Raw genomic sequence first — 25,155 nt, forward strand, 5'->3', positions numbered from 1 at the left:
TTTGTGGGTTCCCTCTGTAGTGTTCGGCGGATCTTTAATCCAATTAAAATCAAGCATTTGATTTGGCACCCGGAAAAGGATAGTCCCTTAACCAATAAGAATTTGAGCAGGAATACGTGGGAGGGCCTGTATTGCCCAATAGCGAATGGGGTTGACGCATACGTCCGCAGTGGCGCATTTGCTCCGCCCCCGGCCTCCATTTCTGAAAATAGGCGACGACGCCGCCGCCTATGTCGTGTCTTCGCCTTCCTTTTTAAACTGAGTTAAATAATTGAACAATACTCTCAGGGCTGTGACTCAAATGTCAATTTAACATTTCACGCTATTCCAAAAGTGGCTATATCTTAGCTAGTATTTTATTTCCTGTTTTAACTTTAGCAAACGGCGTTCTCCGCCGCACCCCCCTCTTGAACGTCCCACTCACTCCCCCTTGTGTGAGTAGGGGCCTGCTACCTTACGTTGGCCACGAGGTACGTTGTTTCACTCGGAACAGGACGATGGCGGAATTCGGCAATGGACTAGCGGAAGAATCTCTATTGGATTCTGACCCCGGACACCCAGAGCTGGAAGATACGGTTGTCGGTGACGAGGAACCGGGGTTAGAAGAGGGGGAATCTGCAATTGAAGACCCGGTAAGTGAAGGCCATTGTTTACAGCCGTTTTGTATGAACATGTGTCGATATGCTGTACTTCAGGTTATTAAAACATTATTGGCACATATCTTCGTTTTAAGATTGACTCACATGTGTGTGGCTACTATCTGTATTAACCGCCATTAGGGTTCGTGCAGTGTAATTTGGTGGTGACATGCGCGATATCGGCCGCCATCTTGGCGCTAGTGTCTGCGCCAGGGTGCAAGACCGAGCCTCTCAAATCGTCTAAAAGAATGCAAGAAATTGAACTCATGAGATCGTAGGGGGCAACGGTAGGGTAGGCTGCAGATTCTAAACAACCGCGCCACCCCCTTCATTGAGAAGCCGCCTTATTAACGGTAATGATAGGTTTTTGCTTGCATTTATGCGCTCGGCATCGTACTCGCTGCGGCATTTCGCGGAAGTGTAGCTGATTAGCGACAGTCTGTTAATGCTAGCACAACTTGCCACCCCGCGACACAAGGCTACCTCCTGGTTGTACACCTTTTTAATCACGTGACACGATACAACGTGTTTTTTCACCGTTGAAAATGCGTGTGACCACTTAAATTCAGGGTCATGAGTAGCTAGGGTGGTGTTGGCCGTTGCCTGTTATTTTGTTTGCACCATTTTGAAATGTTTTAGCGACTACGGCTTCCTCCCAAATACATGCACCTGGGAACATGATGATTGGCAACACAACATTTTCCCTAGTGGGTGAGTGTGAATGTTGTCTGTGTTGGCCCTGTGATGAGGTTGCGACTTGTCCAGGGTGTATGCTGCCTTCCGCCCGAGTGCAGCTGGGATAGGCTCCAAGCGATAAAAAATGGTTGGATGTGATGCTAGTTTTGATATGAACACGTGCTTGATGGCGGGTCATTGCTACACATCTGTTCGAGCTGGTTGAACAATGAAGTCAGGTTGCGTATCCTATGGGTCTGGTCTACATTTAGATTTTCTTGTAATTTCTGATAAACATTGTTCCTTCAATGCAATAACTGTGATGTGCAATGGTTGTTATCTCATGTCATTGTGCACACACATTTGCAATGACTGTATTGAGGCTCAGTGCATTTTTGGTTTCAGTCTGGGTCAGCATTGCCATAAATGGAACTAGAAAGACTCCCACTGCATTGCACCACTCTTCCAGGATGGGCCGAATTCACATGGGACAGTGTCATCTGTGTTGTGCACCAAGTATGGTACACACCACCCTATTTGTCTAGCCAAATGCTTGGTGTCTGCACTGTCTGTTAATCTTAGTTGGCTACTGTTACCCCCAGAATTTGATCTCATCATGCTAGCCCACCCTTTTGATCGTGAGACAATAAAAAAAAAATACAATACTGTAGTGACCGCTTTACTAGCATTATACCAGAATTGTCATAAATAATTTTAAAACATTTTCCACGTTTGCCGTCCTCTTTGAGCTTCATTAGCATTTCTGTATCTGCTCCTAGGAGCTGGAGGCAATCAAAGCCCGGGTGAGGGAGATGGAGGAAGAGGCAGAGAAGCTGAAGGAGCTGCAGAACGAGGTGGAGAAACAAATGAATCTCAGTCCCCCACCAGGTACATTTTTGTATGTGTATTATTTTGCCTGCACTGTCAATTAAATACACCGGTTATGTCTGTTGTACCACCATAAAAGAACATAAGTCAATATACAGATTTTGGAAAAATAAAGGCCTTAAAGGGGAACATTATCACCAGACCTATGTAAGCGTCAATATATACCTTGATGTTGCAGAAAAAAGACCATACATTTTTTTAGCCGATTTCGGTACTCTAAATGGGTGAATTTTGGCGAATTAAACGCCTTTCTATATATCACTCTCGGAGCGATGACATCAGAACGTGACGTCACCTCGGTAATAAAGCCGCCATTTTTCTCAAACACATTACAAACACCGCGTCTCAGCTCTGTTATTTCTGTTTTTTCGACAATTTTCTGGTACCTTGGAGACATCATGCCTCGTCGGTGTGTTGTCGGAGGGTGTAACAACACTAACAGGGAGGGACTCAAGTTGCACCACTGGCCTAAAGATGCGAAAGTGGCAAGAAATTGGACGAAATTTGTTAAAAATACGAGAGTGTGGAGAAAGCCGACGAAATGGTCAGTCGTTTGTTCCGCACACTTTACCGACGAAAGCTATGCTACTACAGAGATGGCAAGATTGTGTGGATATCCTGTGACACTCAAAAGTGTCTGCACAGTTTACCGGCGGTGCTAAGGCAAACATGGCACAGAGATGTATGGATAATCTGCAGATGAATTTCCAACGATAAAGTCAACTAAATCAGAAAGGTGAGTTTTGTTGATGTTGTTGACTTATGTGCTAATCAGACATATTTGGTTGCGGCATAACTGCCAGCTAATCGATGCTAACATGCTATCTAGGCTTGCTGTATGTACATTAGAAACTATATTTCCATCCAGCTTTTCCATCCACCCACATTTAATGCCAAACAAACACTTTTACCAATCGATGGATTTTGGTTGATCCGGTGTCAAAAGATGCGAAACTTCCGATCGTTGGTCTGCACATTTTACCGGCGATGCTAAGGCAAACATGGCCAAATAGCGTCAATAGCTATTCGCTCAATAGCTTCCATTTCTTTTTCAATTTCGTTTTCGCTATCTGCCTCAACACTCCAACCATCCGTTTCAATACATGCGTAATCTGTTGAATCGCTTAAGCCGCTGAAATCCGAGTCTGAATCTGAGCTAATGTCGCTATATCTTGCTGTGCTATCCGTATTGGCATCACTGGATGACGTCACAGGAAAATGGACGATGGTTTCACAGATAGCGAAAATCAGGCACTTTAAAGCTTTTTTTTAGGGATATTCCGGGATGGGTAAAATTTTGAAAACAAATTCAAAAAATAAAATAAGCTCTGGAACTGATTTTTATTGGTTTTAACCCTTCTGAAATTGTGATAATGCTCCCCTTTAAATAACATTAAAATACATTAAATACAATGTCCAGAGGCATTAGAAAATATATTACAATTGTAGGACGTCAAGTCACTCAATCAAACAATAAACTAAAATGAACCACGTAACAGTGCGGTCATTAATAGAAAAGTCTGTATTTATTTTCTCTGTCTTTGGCTTGAAAACAAGAGGTCTGGTAAGCGTTAAAATTGCTGCTTCCATAGATGACAAAATCAAACTGTTTCGCCGTTCTTTCAGCACTGCTGGCTCCATCTGCTGTACCAGGGCTCGAGTTTAACCATGGCAACTGCGGAAAAAGTTGCGACCGCCCTCGTCACTTTCCGTAATGCCCTAAAGATTGAACAACATCGACGGCAAGAACATGCCGTGACCGCCCTATTCTTTTTACTTGTTAACGGACAATGGATTTAACGGTAAACGGTATAAAAAAACAAACTTAGATTTATATCGTGCTTTTCTTGACACTCAAAGCGCTCACACCTGTATAATGATCATTCACAATAAAAATCCAGACGGTTAGTAATACTGTCTAATTTTATAATTGCCGAAAAAGCACCATTTATTTATACATTTTTGGCAACATGAAGTCAGGCCTTTGCACAAGAGTCGTTTGGTTTGATATTCAAGGCAGACTAATTACAGACTTTTCTCCGGAGATTTCCCCTCAAGGTAAACAGCCAAGCGGTTGGTTTAGTTAGTTTTCCCTCGCTTCTTTGCGTGCATTTAAGAGCGCTTTGTTGTGTGTTTGGATGGAGACAGTTGTGTACAATATTGGAGACAGGTGTAATTGTCCCCACACTATGTGTACAGCGAAGGAAAAAAACATTTGATGTTTTTTTTTTTTCTTAATACAGCATCCAACATCTGCTGTGCCTTGAGAATTGATGACGTGAGGAAATATGCAGCAGGCGTTGTGACGTTTCTAAAGTCTTTAGTTTGTTTACTGGGTTGCTCACTCGTCCTTTATTTAACTGCAAACCGTATCAGTGTTCAAATAACCTCAATACTAGCTCAAATGTTTTGTAAATTCATCCAATTGAACGCAGGTTGTGAAGATTGTGTATTTGATGTGAGAGGTGTCACGCTTTATTTGTGTTTGACAAAATGTTGCACTGAACCACAAGGAGATGTGGTTGGAGAAAAACAAAGCTTTTTTTCATTAGACTTCATCTTCTTTAGCCAAACTGCTTTGAGTTTTATAATGATATCAAAAAGTAAACACGTTTTTTTTTTACATGTGTTTTTTTATGTCACAAAGGTATTACTTTAAAAATCATTCATGGGACACAGTATTTTGTTACTGTTTTATTGTGTATAGTTAATTCCTATAAGTCATATTTCTACTCAACGTCTTTAATGGGTCTGTGCCGATACAGATACATATCAACTGTACATAACTTGTGTGCATATATATATATATATATATATATATATATATATATATATATATATATATACATACATACAATTGGCATATATATATATATATATATATATATATATATATATATATATATATATATATATATATATATATATATATATATATATATATATGCCAATTGTATGTATGTATATATATATATATATATATATATATATATATATATATATATATATATATATATATATATATACATATATATACATACATACAATTGGCAAGGCCCCAGGGGTGGATGGGATCCGCCCAGAGTTCCTTAAGGCTCTGGATGCTGTGGGGCTGTCTTGGTTGACAAGACTCTGCAGCATCGTGTGGACATCGGGGGCGGTACCTCTGGATTGGCAGACCGGGGTGGTGGTCCCTCTCTTTAAGAAGGGGGACCGGAGGGTGTGTTCCAACTATCGTGGGATCTCACTCCTCAGCCTTCCCGGTAAGGTTTATTCAGGTGTACTGGAGAGGAGGCTACGTCGGATAGTCGAACCTCGGATTCAGGAGGAACAGTGTGGTTTTCGTCCTGGTCGTGGAACTGTGGACCAGCTCTATACTCTCGGCAGGGTTCTTGAGGGTGCATGGGAGTTTGCCCAACCAGTCTACATGTGCTTTGTGGACTTGGAGAAGGCATTCGACCGTGTCCCTCGGGAAGTCCTGTGGGGAGTGCTCAGAGAGTATGGGGTATCGGACTGTCTTATTATGGCAGTCCGATCCCTGTACGATCAGTGTCAGAGCTTGGTCCGCATTGCTGGCAGTAAGTCGGACACGTTTCCAGTGAGGGTTGGACTCCGCCAAGGTTGCCCTTTGTCACCGATTCTGTTCATAACTTTTATGGACAGAATTTCTAGGCGCAGTCAAGGCATTGAGGGGTTCCGGTTTGGTGGCCGCGGGATTGGGTCTCTGCTTTTTGCAGACGATGTGGTCCTGTTGGCTTCATCTGGCCGGGATCTTCAGCTCTCACTGGATCGGTTCGCAGCCGAGTGTTAGGCACCTCCAAATCCGAGTCCATGGTTCTCTCCCGGAAAAGGGTGGAGTGCCATCTCCGGGTTGGGGAGGAGACCCTGCCCCAAGTGGAGGGGTTCAAGTACCAAGGAGTCTTGTTCACGAGTGGGGGAAGAGTGGATCGTGAGATCGACAGGCGGATCGGTGCGGCGTCTTCAGTAATGCGGACGTTGTACCGATCTGTTGTGGTGAAGAAGCAGCTGAGCCGGAAGGCAAAGCTCTCAATTTACCGGTCGATCTACGTTCCCATCCTCACCTATGGTCATGAGCTTTGGGTCATGACCAAAAGGATAAGATCACGGGTACAAGCGGCCGAAATGAGTTTCCTCCGCCGGGTGGCTGGGTTCTCCCTTAGAGATAGGGTGAGAAGCTCTGTCATCCGGGAGGAACTCAAAGTAAAGCCGCTGCTCCTCCACATCGAGAGGAGCCAGATGAGGTGGTTCGGGCATCTGGTCAGGATGCCACCCGAACGCCTCCCGAGGGAGGTGTTTAGGTCACGTCCAACCGGTAGGAGGCCACGGGGAAGACCCAGGACACGTTGGGAAGACTATGTCTTCCGGCTGGCCTGGGAACGCCTCGGGATCCCCCGGGAAGAGCTAGACGAAGTGGCTGAGGAGAGGGAAGTCTGGGCTTCCCTGCTTAGGCTGCTGCCCCCGCGACCCGACCTCGGATAAGCGGAAGAAGATGGATGGATGGATGATATATATATATATATATATATATATCATATATATATGATAGGGTTGGGTATCGATTGGAACCGGGACTAACTTTCCGATTCTCCCGGAATCGTTCAAAAGTTTACATTTCGAATTCCTAGTTTCGCTACCCAGTCCGCCGACCCGGAAGAAGAAGCCGCTGAACACCAACAAAGAAGTGCCCACCGCCGGAAGTGTTAGCATAGCCAAGCCTATGTAGCCGAGCGAGTCAGTCAAGCATGGATAGCGGGCGTTTTACGGTCGAAAGTGTGGCTTTATTTTAATTTAAAAATTGAAATATCGGCGAAATGTAACACGTGCGACAGGACTGTTTCGTGCTTAGGGGGGTGCACGTCGAACATGATGAAGCACCTCAGAGTTCATGGAGTACAAATAAATGCGTGTCCCGTCTTTGACAGGAGACACTATCTGTCCAGAACGCTCACACTTCCTGCCTGAGAAGGCGGATATGGTCATTTTTCTAAACAAGAACTGTCTCTGATTTTATACTTTACCTGATCTGATGCTAATCTGGATTGGGTTTTGCAAGTTGTTTCTTATTGTTTATTTGCTTTTCTGCAGCAGGTTAGCCCATCAGCGGGAGCACGGTAACATGTTTAAGTACCTGCAGCATCATACACTTACGTGTAAATGTGTTTTCATGAGGTTTTCAAAAAAAAGTTCTCTTGATGAAAGTGTACCCCTGTGAAAATGTATTCATAATTTATAATATTTATGTTCAAGTTCATAGATTTGATGTTTATATTCTAGTTGAAAACAGCCCTGTGAGGAATTTATAGTAGAGTTCATAAAAAGTTATTGAATTAAAATTGATGGAGAATGTCAGACTATTTCATTCAGAAAGAATGTAGGTTAGCTACCTCATTTAAAATATCCTAAACTTTTTTTGACCCTGCCTTTTTTATTTATTTATTTAATTTAATTTATTTTATTTTAATTTTTTTAAAGAAAGAATCTGAATCGTCAGGAATCGGAATCGAAACAAAGAATCAGAATCGGAATCGTTCAAATTCAAACGATACCCAACCCTATATATATATATATATATATATATATATATATACATATATATACATATATATACATATATATATATATATATATATATATATATATATATAGAAATACAGTATATAATAGAGGCATCATGTAATGACAAAGCTGAGAAGATGATATAATGAATAAAAACAGTTAATATGTATGTATATACAAGAAGTTGGCATTTAACGCGCTTTTTGTGTCTTTTTACCCATTGAAACCAGAAAGTACGCGCAATTCCAGAAGCCTGCGCGTCCTTCGAGCGCAGATTTTTTTTGTTGTTGTCCGGTTTGCTTTTTTTTTAAAAGTCAGAGATTATCGCTTTACGCCGGTGTTTTGTTGTTTATATTGGCCTGATCAAAGTTTCGTCCCCACTTATTGCATTTTTATTGGTCGTAAATTTTGATTCACTGTCCAGGGTGTACCCTGCCTTCCGCCCGATTGTAGCTGAGATAGGCGCCAGCGCCCCCCGCGACCCCGACAGGGAATAAGCGGTAGAAAATGGATGGATGGATGAAAGTTTTGTCAATGACAAATACTGGCTCAGATTGCACAGACCACTTTACCGAGAGGGTTTTTTAAAAGAAAGACTTCATGGTAAACACTAAAGTGAGTGTAAAGTCAACCTTTTTAACTTCATCCTATGCTATGTCTCCAGTAGTTTTTTTCCCCAGAGTTTTTTTTTCTTTGCAAGTCCATGGAAACTTCACTTTTATCTCCCGCTGAAGCGACATCGTTCGAGGATGGAGACAGGCTAGCTGTTAGCTTCAAGCTAACCAGCACCTGACCAGACTACCCCCCCCCAAAAAAAAAACCCAACATGTTTTGTAGGTCAACAAACAGGGCAAATATGTCCCTTTTGAAGTGTTATGTGTGAGTGTTCAAAAAGAGTCTTGGAGAAGTGGCTGACAAGTTAGCAAGTGTCTCTAGCATCACTGATAGTGACATCATCTCCGCCGTTGTTTACTGAAGCAGAGATGCTGACTGTGCGTTATGATAAACGCGCATGTGTCGTCAGGCGCTGCCTTTTATCGAGAAACTCATCAGATAACATTTTTTATCTGTAGCAGGGGTGTCAAAAGTGTGGCCCGTAGGCTATTTGCAGCCCTCAGCTAATGTTTTAAAGGCCCACAGCACATTCTAAAAATATTATTCAAATAAAAAAAAAAACATAAAAGTGGAATAAAAAGGCTTACAGGTGAACTAATTTAGAAACATTTGCAATGTTGACTTCTTTAAACTGTCATTGCTGAAAACATAATATTGAATCAAAATCAGTGTTTTTATGAATTGACCTGTCCAAAGCTCTGATTATTACACATCAAATATTCCATTCTGAAACATATTTTGTAGAAGATTTTGCATATATTGTGTTTGCCATCCAAAAAAACAGTTTTCTATGACAAAAAGGGCAAAAACCAAACAAAAAAAAACATAAAAAAAACTTTGAATTGACAGATAGATCTGAAGTTGATGTAGACTTTAGGGCAGGGGTGTCAAACTCATTTTTTATTGGGCAACACATGGAGAAAAATCTACTCCCAAGTGGGCCGGACTGGTAAAATCCCTGCACGATAACTTAAAAATAAAGACACCTTCAAATTGTTTTCTGTGTTTAAAAATAGAAGCAGCACATTCTGAAAATGTACAAATCAGAATGTTGTTTTTTTACACTTACTGTTAATAGTATTCTATCTTTATTTGTCGTTATTTATGTTTTCTGAATGAATGATGTGATAATGTTCATCAGTAAACTCAATGGTGTTCATTTTCTATCTATCAAATAAAAAAAGATCAAAATCAAATTACAGTATGCCATGTATGTAGTTTGATCATTTTCTTCGATTGATGTACTAATAACATCATGTGGTTTATTTTGTACATATGTACCATCATCTACAGCAGGGGTCGCCAACCTTTACCACTCAAAGAGCCATTTTGACCCGTTTCACAAAATAAAGAAAACTATGGGAGCCACAAGGCTCTTTTGAAATTTAAAATGAAATAACAGTGTACAAAGTTTTGTTTTGCTTTGTGCTTTTTCTCGACTGTCCGCTGGTTTTCGCCCAAACAACAAAAATAAGGGCGTGCTATGATGACAATGCGTTTAGCGCCCTCCACAACTGTAACAAACAGCTTATCAGCACTTTCACATGTTGTATGAGGCTTCTGCAGACACACATAAGCAAGCAAGGCATACTTGCTCAACATCCATACAGGTTACATTGAGGGTTGTGATATAATCAACTTTAGCACTCTTACAAATATGCGCCACACTGTGAAACCACACCAAGCAAGAATGACAAACACATTTCGGGAAAACATCCGCACTGTAAAACATTATAAATGCAACATGACAAATACCCAGAGTCCCATGCATCCCTAACTATTCCGGGCTCCATTATACACCCCCGCTAGCACCAAACCCCGCCCACCTCAACCGACGCACGGAGGGGGGCTGGGGGGGGTGTATAATGAAGCCCGGAATAGTTAAAGATGCATAAGATTCAGTGCGGAGGTTCTCTCGAAATGTCTGTCATTCTTGTTTGGTGTGGGTTCACAGTGTGGCGCATATTAGTAAGAGTGCTAAAGTTGTTAATATCACAACCCTCAGTGTAACCTGTATGGCTGTTGAACAAGTATGCCTTTCAGCCGCACATTAGATGTGGCCGGCCGGCACTCAGATAGCATAGTATTAAAGCAGATGCTACGACATGGTCGAGAGGACGTTTAAGGCATTGCCTTCATGGCACAGCCTCAATATTGTTGTCTGGGTGAAAATCTGACAATGTTATCCTTGGGAGATTTCTGGGAGAGGCAATGAAATTTGGAAAACCTCCCGGTAAAATGGGGGGGTCGGCAAGTATGCAGCTGAGCCACATCAGAGTGATCCAAGAGCCACGGGTTGCTGATAGGTAACCCTGATCTACAGAAATACAAAGAATTGGTATTGCAACATCCAGTAGACACATGTAGAAGAGCTGCTTCTTTCATTAAAAAATTTCAGATTAATTTGTATACTTAGCAAATTTATCCCGCGGGCCGGTTAAAACCGGTTCGCGGGCCTGATCCGGCCCGCGGGCCGTACGTTTGACACCCCTGCTCTAGAGATTTAAGTGTTAAATAATGTATGTATGCCTTGGCACACAATTATCATTTCATGACAGAATCAAACAACATTTTACCCTTTTATACTGAAATTGAAACACCTACAAGTTATTAAATACAAATTTAGAAACAACTACTGGCAGCGGTAATGTTTACTGAATACTTTTACATATGCAAAAAAACAATTTCTTTTGTATTTTTTTTAACGAATGAACGTTTCTGACAACAATTTTCCAAAACACGATATAGAATGTGAGATAACAGGAGAATGCATACATTTATTATTTGTTTTCAAAACGCTTCCTGGGACCCCAAATTTACTGTGGGACCCCTTTTAGAAAATTCGTGTGTGTGTGTGTGTGTGTGTGTGTGTGTGTGTGTGTGTGTGTGTGTGTGTGTGTGTGTGTGTGTGTGTGTGTGTGTGTGTGTGTGTGGGAAATGTATATCGATACCTTTCGAAATAAAGGGAACTACAAAAAATTTAAATACTGGCTTTATTTTAACAGCAAATCTTACAATACAATAAACATATATTTCCTATTGAACTCAAAGAACAATTGTTAAAATATAAATTAAAGGGCATTAAGCATTGATTATTTTCTTGTTGCACTCAAATATTTGTTTTTTAATCATATTACATAATCTGCCTTTATCAATGGTTAAAATATAATAAAAAGCTTTACTGACATATATTAAATGCTTCATGATTTATGGTTGCCACTCCTTGTCTGTGCTTTAAGAAAAATACAATTATTAGTAAGTATTAAAAACAAAACTATGGATAAAAGAACCCAGATACACCATGTAGCAGGTAAAACACACATTGTTCAAGATACAACACATATTGTAGCAATTTGTTCCAAAATAGTAATTTCACTTGGATTAGCTAACTGCTAATTGGGCAGTTTTAACTCTAATATTTGGCATCAAGCCAAGCAGCTGTGTGCACGTCCATGTAGCTACATGTATGTATGTAACAGCGGGGAGCTGTTAACTCGTGAGAGTAGCGTACGCAAGTGTTTTAAGAGAATGGCGAAGAGTCTGAGTAAAGTCAGTGAGTTTTAGTGAGCGGGCGGGCAAGTAGAGAGAGAGAGAGAGAAAGAGGCATGCACTGCGCAGTAGAGTTAGCTTAAGATGAATTTGTCGAACAGACAACCGTAATTTGTCAAGTGTGGGGCAGAAGTGTTGCTACAAAAAGTAACATTACTGTTAATATGTAGTATACTTTGAGAAGTCACCTGCTATAGAATGAAGAGTGCCTACTCCGCATGTCAACATCTCTATTCGGTGCCACACCAACAAAATGCAGAGACAAACATTTCCACATCAACACCGTATGAAAAAAATTGTGAAAAACATAAGGAGATAACATCTGCAGTAACCTCCCACATAGCAATTTGATTTCCTGTTATGCAGCTCATTTTTATTTGACAGGTATTGAAAAATGTTGTGTGACAAAAGTGCACTTTATTTGTTTTAAACTATTATAGTGGTGTTTTGTACAAAAAGTACACTTTAATTTGATTGAGCTTAAAGGAATATTTCACAAACTAAAACCCTCAGACTCAGTCCCCCCTCACATTTTTAAAGAAGTCTGGGACTTTATTGGCTTGTCTGTTAGGGACATCATCAACAGCAGCTTGATTTCTGGCAGTGTGCCCTCTTTTTGTAAAGGAGCTGTTGTTGAGCCTTTGATAAAAAAAAACAGGTCTTTATCCTACAAGTTGTTCAAATTATCGGCCCATTTCTAAATGACCTTTTCTGTCAAAAATTTTGGACAAATATGTTTAGGGGCAACTGCAACCTTTTTTAGATGAAAATGGTGCCTTATATCCATTTCAGTCTGGATACAAAGCTTTGCACAGTACTGAATATGCACTTTTAAAGGTTTTTAATGATTTGCTTTTAATGTCTGATTCTGGCAGCTCTGCCATTTTAGTGCTTTTATATCTTACAGCTGCCTTTGACACAGTCGACCACACAATTCTTTTAGAGCACCTGAGACATTTGGACATTAGGGGGACTGCGTTAGAGTGGTTCAGATCCTATGTTAGAGTGGTTCAGATCCTACCTGTCAGAAAGGTCCTTCTCTGTCAGGCTGGGGGACGCCACCTCTTCTTCTGCTCCGCTTTACTGCGGTGTCCCCCAGGGATCTATTCTAGGCCCCATCCTGTTCACTCTTTATCTCCTCCCTCTTGGGGAGATTTTTAGGAGGCATGGAGTGTCTTATCACTTTTATGCGGACGACTGCTAAATTTATATGCCGATTTCAAAAGGCCACGGCCCCCTGACACCCCTTTTCAACTGTCTATGCGACGTCAATGCTTGGTTAGCCCAGAATTTTTTAATAATGAATGAGGGAAAAACTTAAATTTTAGTTTTCGGTCCAACCCTCACTGACTTGAGACCATTGCAAAATTATGTGCGTCGCAAGGTCACCAGCCTTGGCGTCACTATAGACAGTGATTTTAAACTTGACAAACAAGTCAATGGCGTTTTAAAATCTTGTTTTTATCATCTACGTCTTTTAGCAAAGGTAAAACCGTTTTTATCGTTGAACCTTTTTGAACAAGTCGTGCATGCTTTTATTTCAAGTCGCCTGCACTACTGCAATGCACTTTATGCTGGCAGTAGCCAAAAAGCGCTCTCCCGGTTGCAGTTAGTCCAGAACGCGGCAGCACCACTTTTAACAGGGACCAGGAAACACCAGTATATAACCCCAATCCGTGAGAGTTTGCACTGGCTCCCTGTTCATTATAGAATTGATTTTAAAATCTTGCTCTTTGTTTTTAAAGCTGTACATGGACTGGCACCTCATTATATTCGGACCTCATCCAAATATACAATGCTGCGGGCGCTCTGAGGTCCGAGAGCCAGCTCCAGCTCGTGGTGCCCAAGACCAGACTTAAAACCAGGGGAGACAGGGCCTTCTCCCTAAACTCTGGAACATTCTGCCCCTCCATATTCAAACTGCTCCTACAGTGGAGTGTTTTAAGTCTCGTCTTAAGACCCATTTTTATTCTCTGGCTTTTAACACTACGTGAGTTGTGTGGTCCTCTGTTGCCCTCTGTATTTTTTGTTCTTATTCAGTCATTGGTGGAGTTCAGGATAGTATTTGAATGTTTTTTTTAATATTGTTGTGCAGCACTTTGGAAACATTTTGTTGTTTAAATATGCTATATCAATCAATCAATCAATGTTTACTTATATAGCCCTAAATCACTAGTGTCTCAAATATAAATAAATTGGATTGGATAAATTTAGTGTTGTTTTGATATGTCATCTTAGTAGGGCTGGGCGATATTGTCTTTTATTAATATCGCGATATTTTTATGCCATATTGCGATATACAATATATATTACGATATTTTGCCTTTGCCTTGAAAAAACACTTGGTGCATATAATCACAGCAGTATGATGATTCTATGTGTCTACATTAAAACATTCTTGTTCATACTGCATTAATATATGCTACTTTTAAACTTTCATGCAGAGAGGGAAATCACAAGTAAGTCAATTGACCAAAACTGTATTCATTAAATACTCCTTTATCTCTCACGGGTGACTTTTTAAATGAAAGAACAAATTAATAGTGTTGTTACCTTTTTGTAGTAACACTTCTGCTGCATACTTTGCATTGACTGATTTATATTTTTATTAGTAGATTGCACAGTTCAGTACATATTCCGTACAATTGACCACTAAATGGTAACACCCGAATACGTTTTTCAACTTGTTTAAGTCGGGATCCACGTTAATCAATTCATGGTACAAATATATACTATCAGCATAATACAGTCATCACACAGGTTAATCATCATAGTCTATACCATGGGTGTCAAACTCTGGCCCGCCGTGTAATTTAATTTGGCCCTTGAGGTAATATCAAATTAAGATTAGAGCTGGCCCGCCGGTATCATACAGTGGCAATGCCTCTGTAACACTGCATTCACCGCTGATACTCATACTTGCCAACGCTCACAATTTTCCCGGGAGACTCCCAAAGTTCAGTACCCCTCCCAAAAATCTCCCGGGGCAACCATTCTTCCGAATTTCTCCCGATATCCACCCGGACAACAATATTGGGGGCGTGCCTTGAAGGACATCCGCACCGTAGCATATCATAAACACAACAGAAGAAATACCCAGAACCCCTTGCAGCACTAACTCTTCCGGGACGCTACAATATACATACCCGCTTCCACCAAACCCCACCCCCCCAATTTTTATTTACATTTTATGGGGAACAAGCAGTAGAAAATGGATGGATGGATGCCATTGATATTTTTTAATCATTATTATAATTTGAAAACTCGATTTTGCATGCGATTATAAAGTTATATAAGCCTTGCTTGTTTAATATTCAATGCAAAACTTTTTTGGGTCCCTATTAAAAGGTTAATTTGTTCAACCTTGGCCCACGGCTTTGTTCAGTTTTAAATTTTGGCCCACTCTGTATTTGAGTTTGACACCCCTGGTCTATACATTGAACAGCATATTGCTGTTGTCTGCTGAATATCTTCCCACTTGGAGCCAAACCCCCGCCAGATGATGGACCCCCCTGCTCTTTATGTTAGGCATTTATTGTTCTTCCTCCATTTGTGATAAGTTCGCACCAGCTCTCTCTCTCTGATCGGCGAGAACTATGACGCTAGACTCTCGAGAGTATGTGGCGTATGTAAGAAGGCGGGCTTGTTTTCCGTATCTGTTAGAATGAGAGATGAGGAGTGAGGGAACTCCTGTTGTGTGATGCACGCAGCTAAAAGCAACTTGACATGCCTCAGCTAACCTTAGCCATGCTAACGTTAGCCCTCGGCGAGAGTGTATGACGCTAGACACACGACAGTGTGTGACGTATGTAAGAAGGCGGGCTTATTTTACGTCTCTGTGAGAAGGACAGACGAGAAGGAGTGAGACACCCCAGTAATGTAATGCACGCAGCTTAAAGCAACGTGTGAGAACATATAATCGAATATTATGATATAGTCATTTTCTATATCGCACAGAGACAAACCTGCGATATATCTTATATATCGATATATCGCCCAGCCCTACATCTTAGTGACATCATGCACAAAAAAAAGTGCACTCATAGCCTGTTTTAAAATGTCTCTGACAATCTTGCACTTTCTGTTTTGGAATGAGATGAATGTTTTTACCACTGCTTAATAATTGTTTAATAAATACAGTTTTGGTCAATTCAATCAATCAATCAATGTTTATTTATATAGCCCCAAATCACAAATGTCTCAAAGGACTGCACAAATCATTACGACTACAACATCCTCGGAAGAACCCACAAAAGGGCAAGGAAAACTCACACCCAGTGGGCAGGGAGAATTCACATCCAGTGGGACGCCAGTGACAATGCTGACTATGAGAAACCTTGGAGAGGACCTCAGATGTGGGCAACCCCCCCCCTCTAGGGGACCGAAAGCAATGGATGTCGAGCGGGTCTAACATGATACTGTGAAAGTTCAATCCATAGTGGCTCCAAGACAGCAGCGAGAGTCCCGTCCACAGGAAACCATCTCAAGCGGATAGGCAGCGTAGAGATGTCCCCAACCGATACAGGCGAGCGGTCCATCCTGGGTCCCGACGAACGGTCCATCCTGGGTCTCGACTCTGGACAGCCAGTACTTCATCCATGGTCATCGGACCGGACCCCCTCCACAAGGGAGGGGGGGACATAGGAGAAAGAAAAGAAGCGGCAGATCAACTGGTCTAAAAAGGAGGTCTATTTAAAGGCTAGAGTATACGGATGAGTTTTAAGGTGAGACTTAAATGCTTCTACTGAGGTAGCATCTCGAACTGTTACCGGGAGGGCATTCCAGAGTACTGGAGCCCGAACGGAAAACGCTCTATAGCCCGCAGACTTTTTTTGAGCTCTAGGAATCACTAATAAGCCGGAGTCTTTTGAACGCAGATTTCTTGCCGGGACATACGGTACAATACAATCGGCAAGATAGGCTGGAGCTAGACCGTGTAGTATTTTATACGTAAGTAGTAAAACCTTAAAGTCACATCTTAAGTGCACAGGAAGCCAGTGCAGGTGAGCCAGTACAGGCGTAATATGATCAAACTTTCTTGTCAAAAGTCTAGCAGCCGCATTTTGTACCAACTGTAATCTTTTAATGCTAGACATGGGGAGACCCGAAAATAATACGTTACAGTAATCGAGACGAGACGTAACAAACGCATGGATAATGATCTCGGCGTCTTTAGTGGACAAAATGGAGCGAATTTTAGCGATATTACGGAGATGAAAGAAGGCCGTTTTAGTAACGCTTTTAATGTGTGACTCAAAGGAGAGAGTTGGGTCGAAGATAATACCCAGATTTTTTACAGAGTCACCTTGTTTTATTATTTGGTTGTCAAATGTTAAAGTTGTATTATTAAATAGAGGTCAGTGTCTAGCAGGACCGATAATCAGCATTTCCGTTTTTTAGGCATTAAGTTGCAAAAAGTTAGCGGACATCCATTGTTTAATTTCATTAAGACACGCTTCCAACTGACTACAGTCCGGCGTGTTGGTCAGCTTTAGGGGCATGTAGAGTTGGGTGTCATCAGCATAACAGTGAAAGCTAATACCGTATTTGCGTATGACGTCACCCAGCGGCAGCATGTAGATGCTGAAGAGTACAGGGCCAAGGACCGAACCCTGGGGAACTCCACACGTTACCTTAACATAGTCCGAGGTCACACTGTTATAGGAGACGCACTGCATCCTATCAGTAAGATAAGAGTTAAACCATGACAGGGCTGAGTCTGACATACCAATTCGTATTTTGATACGCTCTAATAAAATATTATGATCGACGGTATCGAAAGCAGCGCTAAGATCGAGGAGCAGCAACATAGATGACGCATCAGAGTCCATCGTTAGCAATAGATCATTAGTCAATTTTGCGAGGGCTGTCTCAGTCGAGTGATTTGCCCTGAAACCGGATTGAAAGGTTTCACATAGATTGTTAACGCTAAGTGCTCATTTAGCTGCTCTGCAACAATTTTTTCGAGGATTTTCGAAATAAAGGGAAGGTGAGACACCGGTCGGTAGTTTACCATGAGGTCAGGATCGAGGTTAGGTCTTTTAAGGAGAGGATGAATAACCGCTTTTTTGAATGCAACGGGAACAGTGCCCGAGGAAAGTGATAAGTTTATAATATTTAGCACTGATGGACCTAATAATACAAAAAGCTCCTTGATAAGTTTCCCAGGAAGTGGGTCAAGTAAACATGTTGTTTGTTTTATTCCATTTACACGTTGTAACAATCCTTCTAATGTTATTTCATCAAAACGAGAGAAACTATTTTGGATATTTGCAGTATCCGCCGTATATACAATCGTATCTGTGTTACTATAACCCAGTTGTAGCTGGGACGCATTGTCTTTAATCTCCTTTCTAATAAGTTCAATTTTCTTATTAAAGAACTTCATAAAGTCATCTGCCGAATGGGTGGAGCTACTGGAAGGAGTCCCTTGTTGGGTTAGCGATGCTACTGTACTAAACAAAAATTTTGGATAGTTTTTATTAATGCCGATGAGATTTGAGTAATAATTAGTTTTAGCTAAGGTAAGCATGCGTTTATAAGTTATTAAACTATCACTCCATGCTTGATGGTGCACCTCAAGTTTAGTCGTGCGCCATTTGCGTTCCAGCTTTCTACATAATAATTTCTGAGCTCTAGTTTCTTCAGTAAACCATGGCGTACGCCTTTTTGGAGCCTTTTTTAACTTCAGCGGTGCTATACTATCAATGGTTTCGCGCAGGGCGTTGTTAAAGTTGTTAGTGAGGTTATCAATAGAGCCCACATACTTTGGGAACGGTGCCATTACCGAGGGCAGTAGGTCCGCAAGAGTCGTCGTTGTGGCAGCATTAATGTTGCGGCTGCTATAGCAGTTATTATTATTATTAGCTTGCCGAACATGAGTCTGAACTTCGAATTTTATAAGGTAATTATCGGACATTACTTTAGTATACGGGAGTATCATAACTTTGGAAACGGTGATACCTCTGACAAGCACTAGGTCTATCGTATTACCGCTGCGATGCGTCGGTTCATTTATTATTTGTGTAAGACCACAGCTATCAATTATAGTCTGGAGCGCCACGCACGGTGGGTCCAATGGGGTATTCATATGGATATTAAAGTCCCCCATTATAATTATATTATCGGCGTGCGTCACTAGATCAGCAACAAACTCTGAGAATTCACTAATAAAGTCCGAATAGGGCCCTGGAGGGCGGTAGATAACCGCCAGGCACAGAGGCAGAGGTGTGGCAGACTTCATAGAAAGCACCTCAAACGATTTATATTTATTATTTAAGTTAGGACTAAAGTTAAAGTTTTCGTTGTATATTAGTGCGACACCCCCTCCCCTTTTGAGGTGACGGGCAATATGCGCATTCGTATAATTAGGAGGGGATGCCTCATTTATCGCAAAAAAGTCGATTATTGATTTAGTTGTGATTTCCCTCTCTGCATAAAAGTTTAAAATGAGCATAATTTAATGCAGTATGAAGAAGAATGTTTCAATGTTGACTAGGGCTGGGCGATATTGCCTTTTTTTAATATCGCGATATTTTTAGGCCATATCGCGATATACTAGGGGTGTAACGGTACGTGTATTTTTATTGAACCATTTCAGTACGGGGGTTCAGGTTCGGTGCGGAGGAGTACCGAACGAGTTCCACACGAAAATATGAAGTAGCCGCCTATGCTAAAGTCCTAACAAGTTGCTCCGCACCGTTCTGCCTCTGTCTCCTACACAGCGCCCTGCATTGTCCCACCCACACAACCATCTGATTGGTTACAACCGTAGCGGTAAAAAGCCAATCCGCAGTGCGTATTCAGAGCGATGTAACAGCCAATCAGCAGTGCGTATTCAGAGCGCATGTAGTCAGCGCTTCAGCGTAGAGCAGATATGTGTTTAGCAGGGGAAGAAACGGACTCTCCCTAGATTATACTAAACGCTTCCAAGTCAACTACTTTCTAAACATCACTATTAGCCAGTCCTGGCTTTAGGTGAAGGCTAGTTAGCTTTTAGCGTAACGTTAGCTCATTTTGCGGTGTGTGTGTGTGTGTGTGTGTGTGTGTGTGTGTGTGTGTTAAGGACAGTGTTGGTTGAGGTGTGTTGAAGCAGCAAAAAAGGACATTATGTTAAATGAAGAGTTTCTGTCTCTGATAGTTGATATAATAATGTAAGTGCCTCATAAAGTCTACATGAACTCCATGGTGTTCATGGATGAATAGTCTCTCCTATTGCTATTGTACTCTTTTTCAGCTATAGTTATATTAATCATTAGTAATGTAGCAGCCTAGTTTTGAATGGCAGGGTCCCAGCTATCACATGTTGATACAAATATAACATTTACATAATAAAAATAAACTACAGGCTTCCCCAATGCTGTAAAAAAATAAGCAAGATGAGTTGACTTGAAACTGTTTAATGTTGCACTTTTTATATGTAAAAGAAAAGTTGTCATTTTATTTAATCTAAGCAACAACTTGAGGAAGTTTAATGTGGATTAACGTGTTCCCAATGTTAAAAGAATCAAGCCATTGTTTACAAATTTAGTAAATAAATCACCCAAAAATTTATATCTTGTTGTTTTCTTACTGTACCGAAAATTAACCGAACCGTGATCTCTAAACCGAGGTACATACCGAACAGGAATTTTTGTGTACCGTTACACCTAGGGATGGGTATCGAGTATCGATTGGAACCGGGACTAACTTTCCGATTCTCCCGGAATCGTTCAAAAGTTTAAATTTCGATTCCTAGTTTCGATACCTAGTCCGCCGACCGGAAAAAAATAAGTCCGCCGACCCGGAAGATGAAGCCGCTGAACACCAACGAAGAAGCGCCCACCGCCGGAAGTATGTAGCCGAGCGAGTAAGTCAAGCATGGATAGCGGGCGTCGACGGTCGAAAGTGTGGCTTTATTTTACTAAAAAAATTAAAATATCGGCGAAATGTAACACGTGCAACAGGACTGTTTCGTGCTTAGGAGGGTGCACGTCGAACATGATGAAGCCCCTCCGAGTTCATGGAGTACAAATAAATGCGTGTCCCGTCTTTGACAGGAGGCACCATCTATCCAGAACACTCACGCATCCTGCCTGAGAAGGCGGATATGGTCATTTTCCTAAACAAGAACTGTCTCTGATTTTATACTGTACCTGCTGCTAATCTGGACTGAGTTTTGTAAGTTGTACCCTATCTCTAAGGGGCTCTCCCTTAGAGATAGGGTGAGAAGCTCTGTCATTCGAGAGGGTCTCAATGTAAAGCCACAGCTCCTCCACATTGAGAGCAGTCAGATGAGGTGGTTTGGGCATCTGTCAGGATGCCACCCGAACACTTCCCGACGGAAGAGTTTCGGGCAGGTCCGACCGGTAGGAGGCCACGGTAAAGACCCAGGACACGTTGGGAAGACTGTCTCCCGGCTGGCCTGGGAACGCCTCAGGATCTCCCGGGAGGAGCTGGACGAAGTGGCTGGGGAGGGGGAAGTCTGGGCTTCCCTGCTAAGGGTGCTTCCCTGCTAAGGGTGCTGCCCTAGTGAGCCGACCTCTGATAAGCGGAAGAAGATGGCTGGATGGATTATAGAATGCATACATTCATCATTTATTTTCAAAATGGTTACAAAAAAGGGGGAACACAAAAATGTACTGTGGGACCCATCTTGAAAATTTCTAGCGCCAACACTGTATATGTATGACGTGCGTTTTGTTTAAATCTGGTTTCGGCAGCGCAGTTTTCGGTAATCAAAGTCTTGTTTTCGTTAAATCACTTGTTAATAGTGTGCAAATAATAGACTATATATATATCACGAGTAGCTGGTGTTAATGTTTTATGTTTGTGTAGTTTTGATTTGATGTCAGTTTTTCCCATTTTTGCAACACACCGTCCGTGCCTGAAAAATGATTGGCAGAGAATGAGGAAGTTTTGTGTGTCTGGGGAAAGGCTGGCATCACAGAGATGAAAGTGTTTGCACGTGCACGGCAGGTAAAACCTGTTGGCTTTGTGCTGTTTATCTTAGATTAGTGATAAAAGCTAAACATACCATTGGACTTCATGATTTCTTCTGGGTGCAACATTATATAATGTTTAATTTGTTTTCATGTAAAAAAAACAAAAAAAAAAACGTATGGGTGTGGCGGTAATGAAAATGCTGTGGCAGGGCGCCAAATTTAACCCTGGTGACAATATTGATATATTTTATCTCGACAAAACTTTTTTTCTTCCATTTTTGTTTTTAAAGGGGAACATTATCACAATTTCAAAAGGGTTAAAAACAATAAAAATCAGTTCCCAGTGACTTGTTGTATTTTTTGAAGTTTTTTTCAAAATTTTACCGGTCTTAGAATATCCCTAAATAAAGCTTTAAAGTGCCTTATTTTCGCTCTCTGCGAAGACACTGGCCATTTCCCTGTGACGTCATACAGTGCTGCCAATGTAAACAAACAATGGGAATACCACAGCAAGATATAGTGACATTAGCTCGGATTCAAACTCGGATTTCAGCGACTTAAGCGATTCAACAGATTACGTTATGTATTGAAACAGATGGTTGGAGTATGAAAGTATTGAAGAAGAAACTGAAGCTATTGAGCGAATTCATAGTCATAGCATGGCCGAATAGCTGCGTTAGCATCGCCGGTAAAATGTGCGGACCAAACGATCAGGACTTTCGCATTTTTTGACACGGGAGCAACTTAAATCCGTCGATTGGTAAGTGTTTTTTTCGCATTAAATGTGGGTGGAAGGAAACGTAATATAGTTGCAAATGCATCTACAGGTTATCCATACATCTCTGTGCCATGTCTGCTTTAGCACCGCCGGTAAATAGCATGTTAGCATCGATTAGCATAGCATGTTAGCATCGATTAGCTGGCAGTCAACATCAACAAAACTCCCCTTTGTGATTTTGTTGACTATCGTTGCAAATGCATTTGCAGGTTGTCCATACATCTCTGTGCCATGTCTGCTTTAGCACCGCCGGTAAATAGCATGTTACCATCGATTAGCGTAGCATGTTAGCATCGATTAGCTGGCAGTCAACATCAACAAAACTCACCTTTGTGATTTCGTTGACTATCGTTGCAAATGCATCTGCAGGTTATCCGTACATCTCTGTGCCATGTCTGCCTTAGCATCGCCGGTAAAATGTGGAGACACTCCGGCACATTCAATGGGGGTCTGGCGGCAGATTTCTTGCCACTTTCGCATCTTCGGGCCAGTGGTGCAACTTGAATCCCTTCCTGTTAGTGTTGTTACACCCTCCAACAACACACCGACGAGCAGAGGTGGGTAGAGTAGCCAGAAATTGTACTCAAGTAAGAGTACTGTTACTTTAGAGATTTATTACTCAAGTAAAAGTAAGGAGTAGTCATCCAAATATTTACTTGAGTAAAAGTAAAAAGTATGTTGTGAAAAAACTACTCAAGTACTGAGTAACTGATGAGTAACCTGATCGTTTAATGATTCCAGCAACAAATAATGCACAAAACATAAAAATAGCAATGAACAAATTCATAGCCAGGAATATCTCTTAAGCAACTAAAACAATAATATATATTAAATAATAATACATTAAAATTAAAAAATTAAGGCAAATTGAGCCACAATAACTTAACAGCACCATAGGCTCAGTAGGCATGTATTGATTGATTGAAACTTTTATTAGTAGATTGCACAGTACAGTACATATTCCCTACAATTGACCACTAAATGGTAACACCCCAATAAGTTTTTCAACGTTAATCAATTACTTAGTAAATGACCAAGTCGAGGTGATCTACCTCATATATACATACACACACATATCATATATATATATATATATGCAGTATATAATTTATAGTTTTTTATTTTGCCGTTTTTGTTGAAATGTTAAAGGTGTTTTAATGAATATACATGCATGTTTAACATATAGATTCCTATATTTCATGAAGACAAATATAGTCAGTAACGATTCTGATGACTTGCATTGATTGGAATCAGACAGTATAGTGCTGATAATGTCCACATTTTCAAATGGAGGAGAAAAAAAGTTCCTCTTTTCTGTCTAATACCACATGAAAGTTGTTGGTTTTTGGCATCTTATTTGTCCAGCTTCCATATTGGTTTTTATACACTTTACAAGAAATACATTGGCGGCAAACACTGTAGCTTGCTAGCTTCTTTGCGCTGGCTTTCGGAGACTCTTATTTTGTTAGCGCAGGCGCGATGGAGCGGCGATTTATTGTGAAGACAGGAACTGTGCGATAAGTCTTTAGGCTTTTGACGGGAAGTACGGTTGAAATAAAAAGTCTCTTTTTTCCTTTACACTTTTGATTGATTGATTGAAACTTTTATTAGTAGATTGCACAGTACAGTACATATTCCGGACAATTGACCACTAAATGGTAACACCCCAATAAGTTTTTCAACTTTTTTAAGTCGGCTTCGACGTGTGACGGTCACGTGACCGCCTGGTTTTGTTTGATTGGTCCTACGTCACCAGTGACTGCATTTGATTGGTGAAACGCAGGCATGCGTAGTTCCTATTTTGAATGCGTGTCTGACAAAATCAAAACAAACAAAGCGTGCATTAACAGATCGATAAAAAAAAAGTAGCGAGTAACGAGCTGATTGTAGATAAATGGAACGGAGTAAAAGTAGCGTTTCTTCTTTATAAATATACTCAAGTAAAAGTATGTTGCATAAAAACTACTCTTAGAAGTACAATTTATCCCAAAAGTTACTCAAGTAAATGTAACGGAGTAAATGTAGCGCGTTACTACCCACCTCTGCCGACGAGGCATGATGTCTCCAAGGTTCCAAAAAATAGTCGAAAAAACTGAAAATAACAGAGCTGTGACCCGGTGTTTGCAATGTGTTGAAAATGAAAATGGCGGGTGTGTTACCTCGGCGACGTCACATTCTGACGTCATCGCCTCCAGCGCGATAAACAGAAAGGCGTTTAATTCGCCAAAATTCACCCATTTAGAGTTCGGAAATCGTTTAAAAAATAAATGGTCTTTTTTCTGCACCATCAAGGTATATATTGACGCTTACATAGGTCTGATGATAATGTTCCCTTTTAAGCTTTGGAAATATTTTCTTGTGACGGAGTGAATTTTAGTTGCAAAAACGATTTGAAATCTCAGTCAAGAGAAGTTTTGCTCTAGTATTTTGCACTATTGACTAAGGGTGTAACGGTAGACAAAAATTTCGGTTCGGTACATACCTCGGTTTAGAGGTCACGGTTCAGTTCATT

The 25,155-nt window shown here is 41.0% G+C and overlaps 1 protein-coding gene across 3 annotated transcripts in view; it reads left to right on the top strand.

The window, feature by feature from the left end:
- The first annotated feature begins 180 nt into the window (after positions 1-180).
- The window catches only part of pabpn1 (poly(A) binding protein, nuclear 1), a 59,196-nt gene continuing 34,221 nt past the window's right edge, over positions 181-25,155 (top strand). The window contains exons 1-2 of one of the 3 annotated variants that reach the window (XM_061922088.1): positions 181-632; positions 2,093-2,201. In XM_061922088.1, the coding sequence (XP_061778072.1) occupies positions 498-632; positions 2,093-2,201 (244 nt within the window). In that variant the 5' untranslated portion in view covers positions 181-497. Of the gene's footprint in view, positions 633-834; positions 992-2,092; positions 2,202-25,155 lie in introns of those variants that run through there. The other 2 variants (XM_061922089.1, XM_061922090.1) reach the window with 2 other exon arrangements.

The sequence above is a fragment of the Nerophis ophidion genome, linkage group LG15 (assembly GCF_033978795.1).
Source record: "Nerophis ophidion isolate RoL-2023_Sa linkage group LG15, RoL_Noph_v1.0, whole genome shotgun sequence".
NCBI classification, from domain to species: Eukaryota; Metazoa; Chordata; class Actinopteri; order Syngnathiformes; family Syngnathidae; genus Nerophis; species Nerophis ophidion.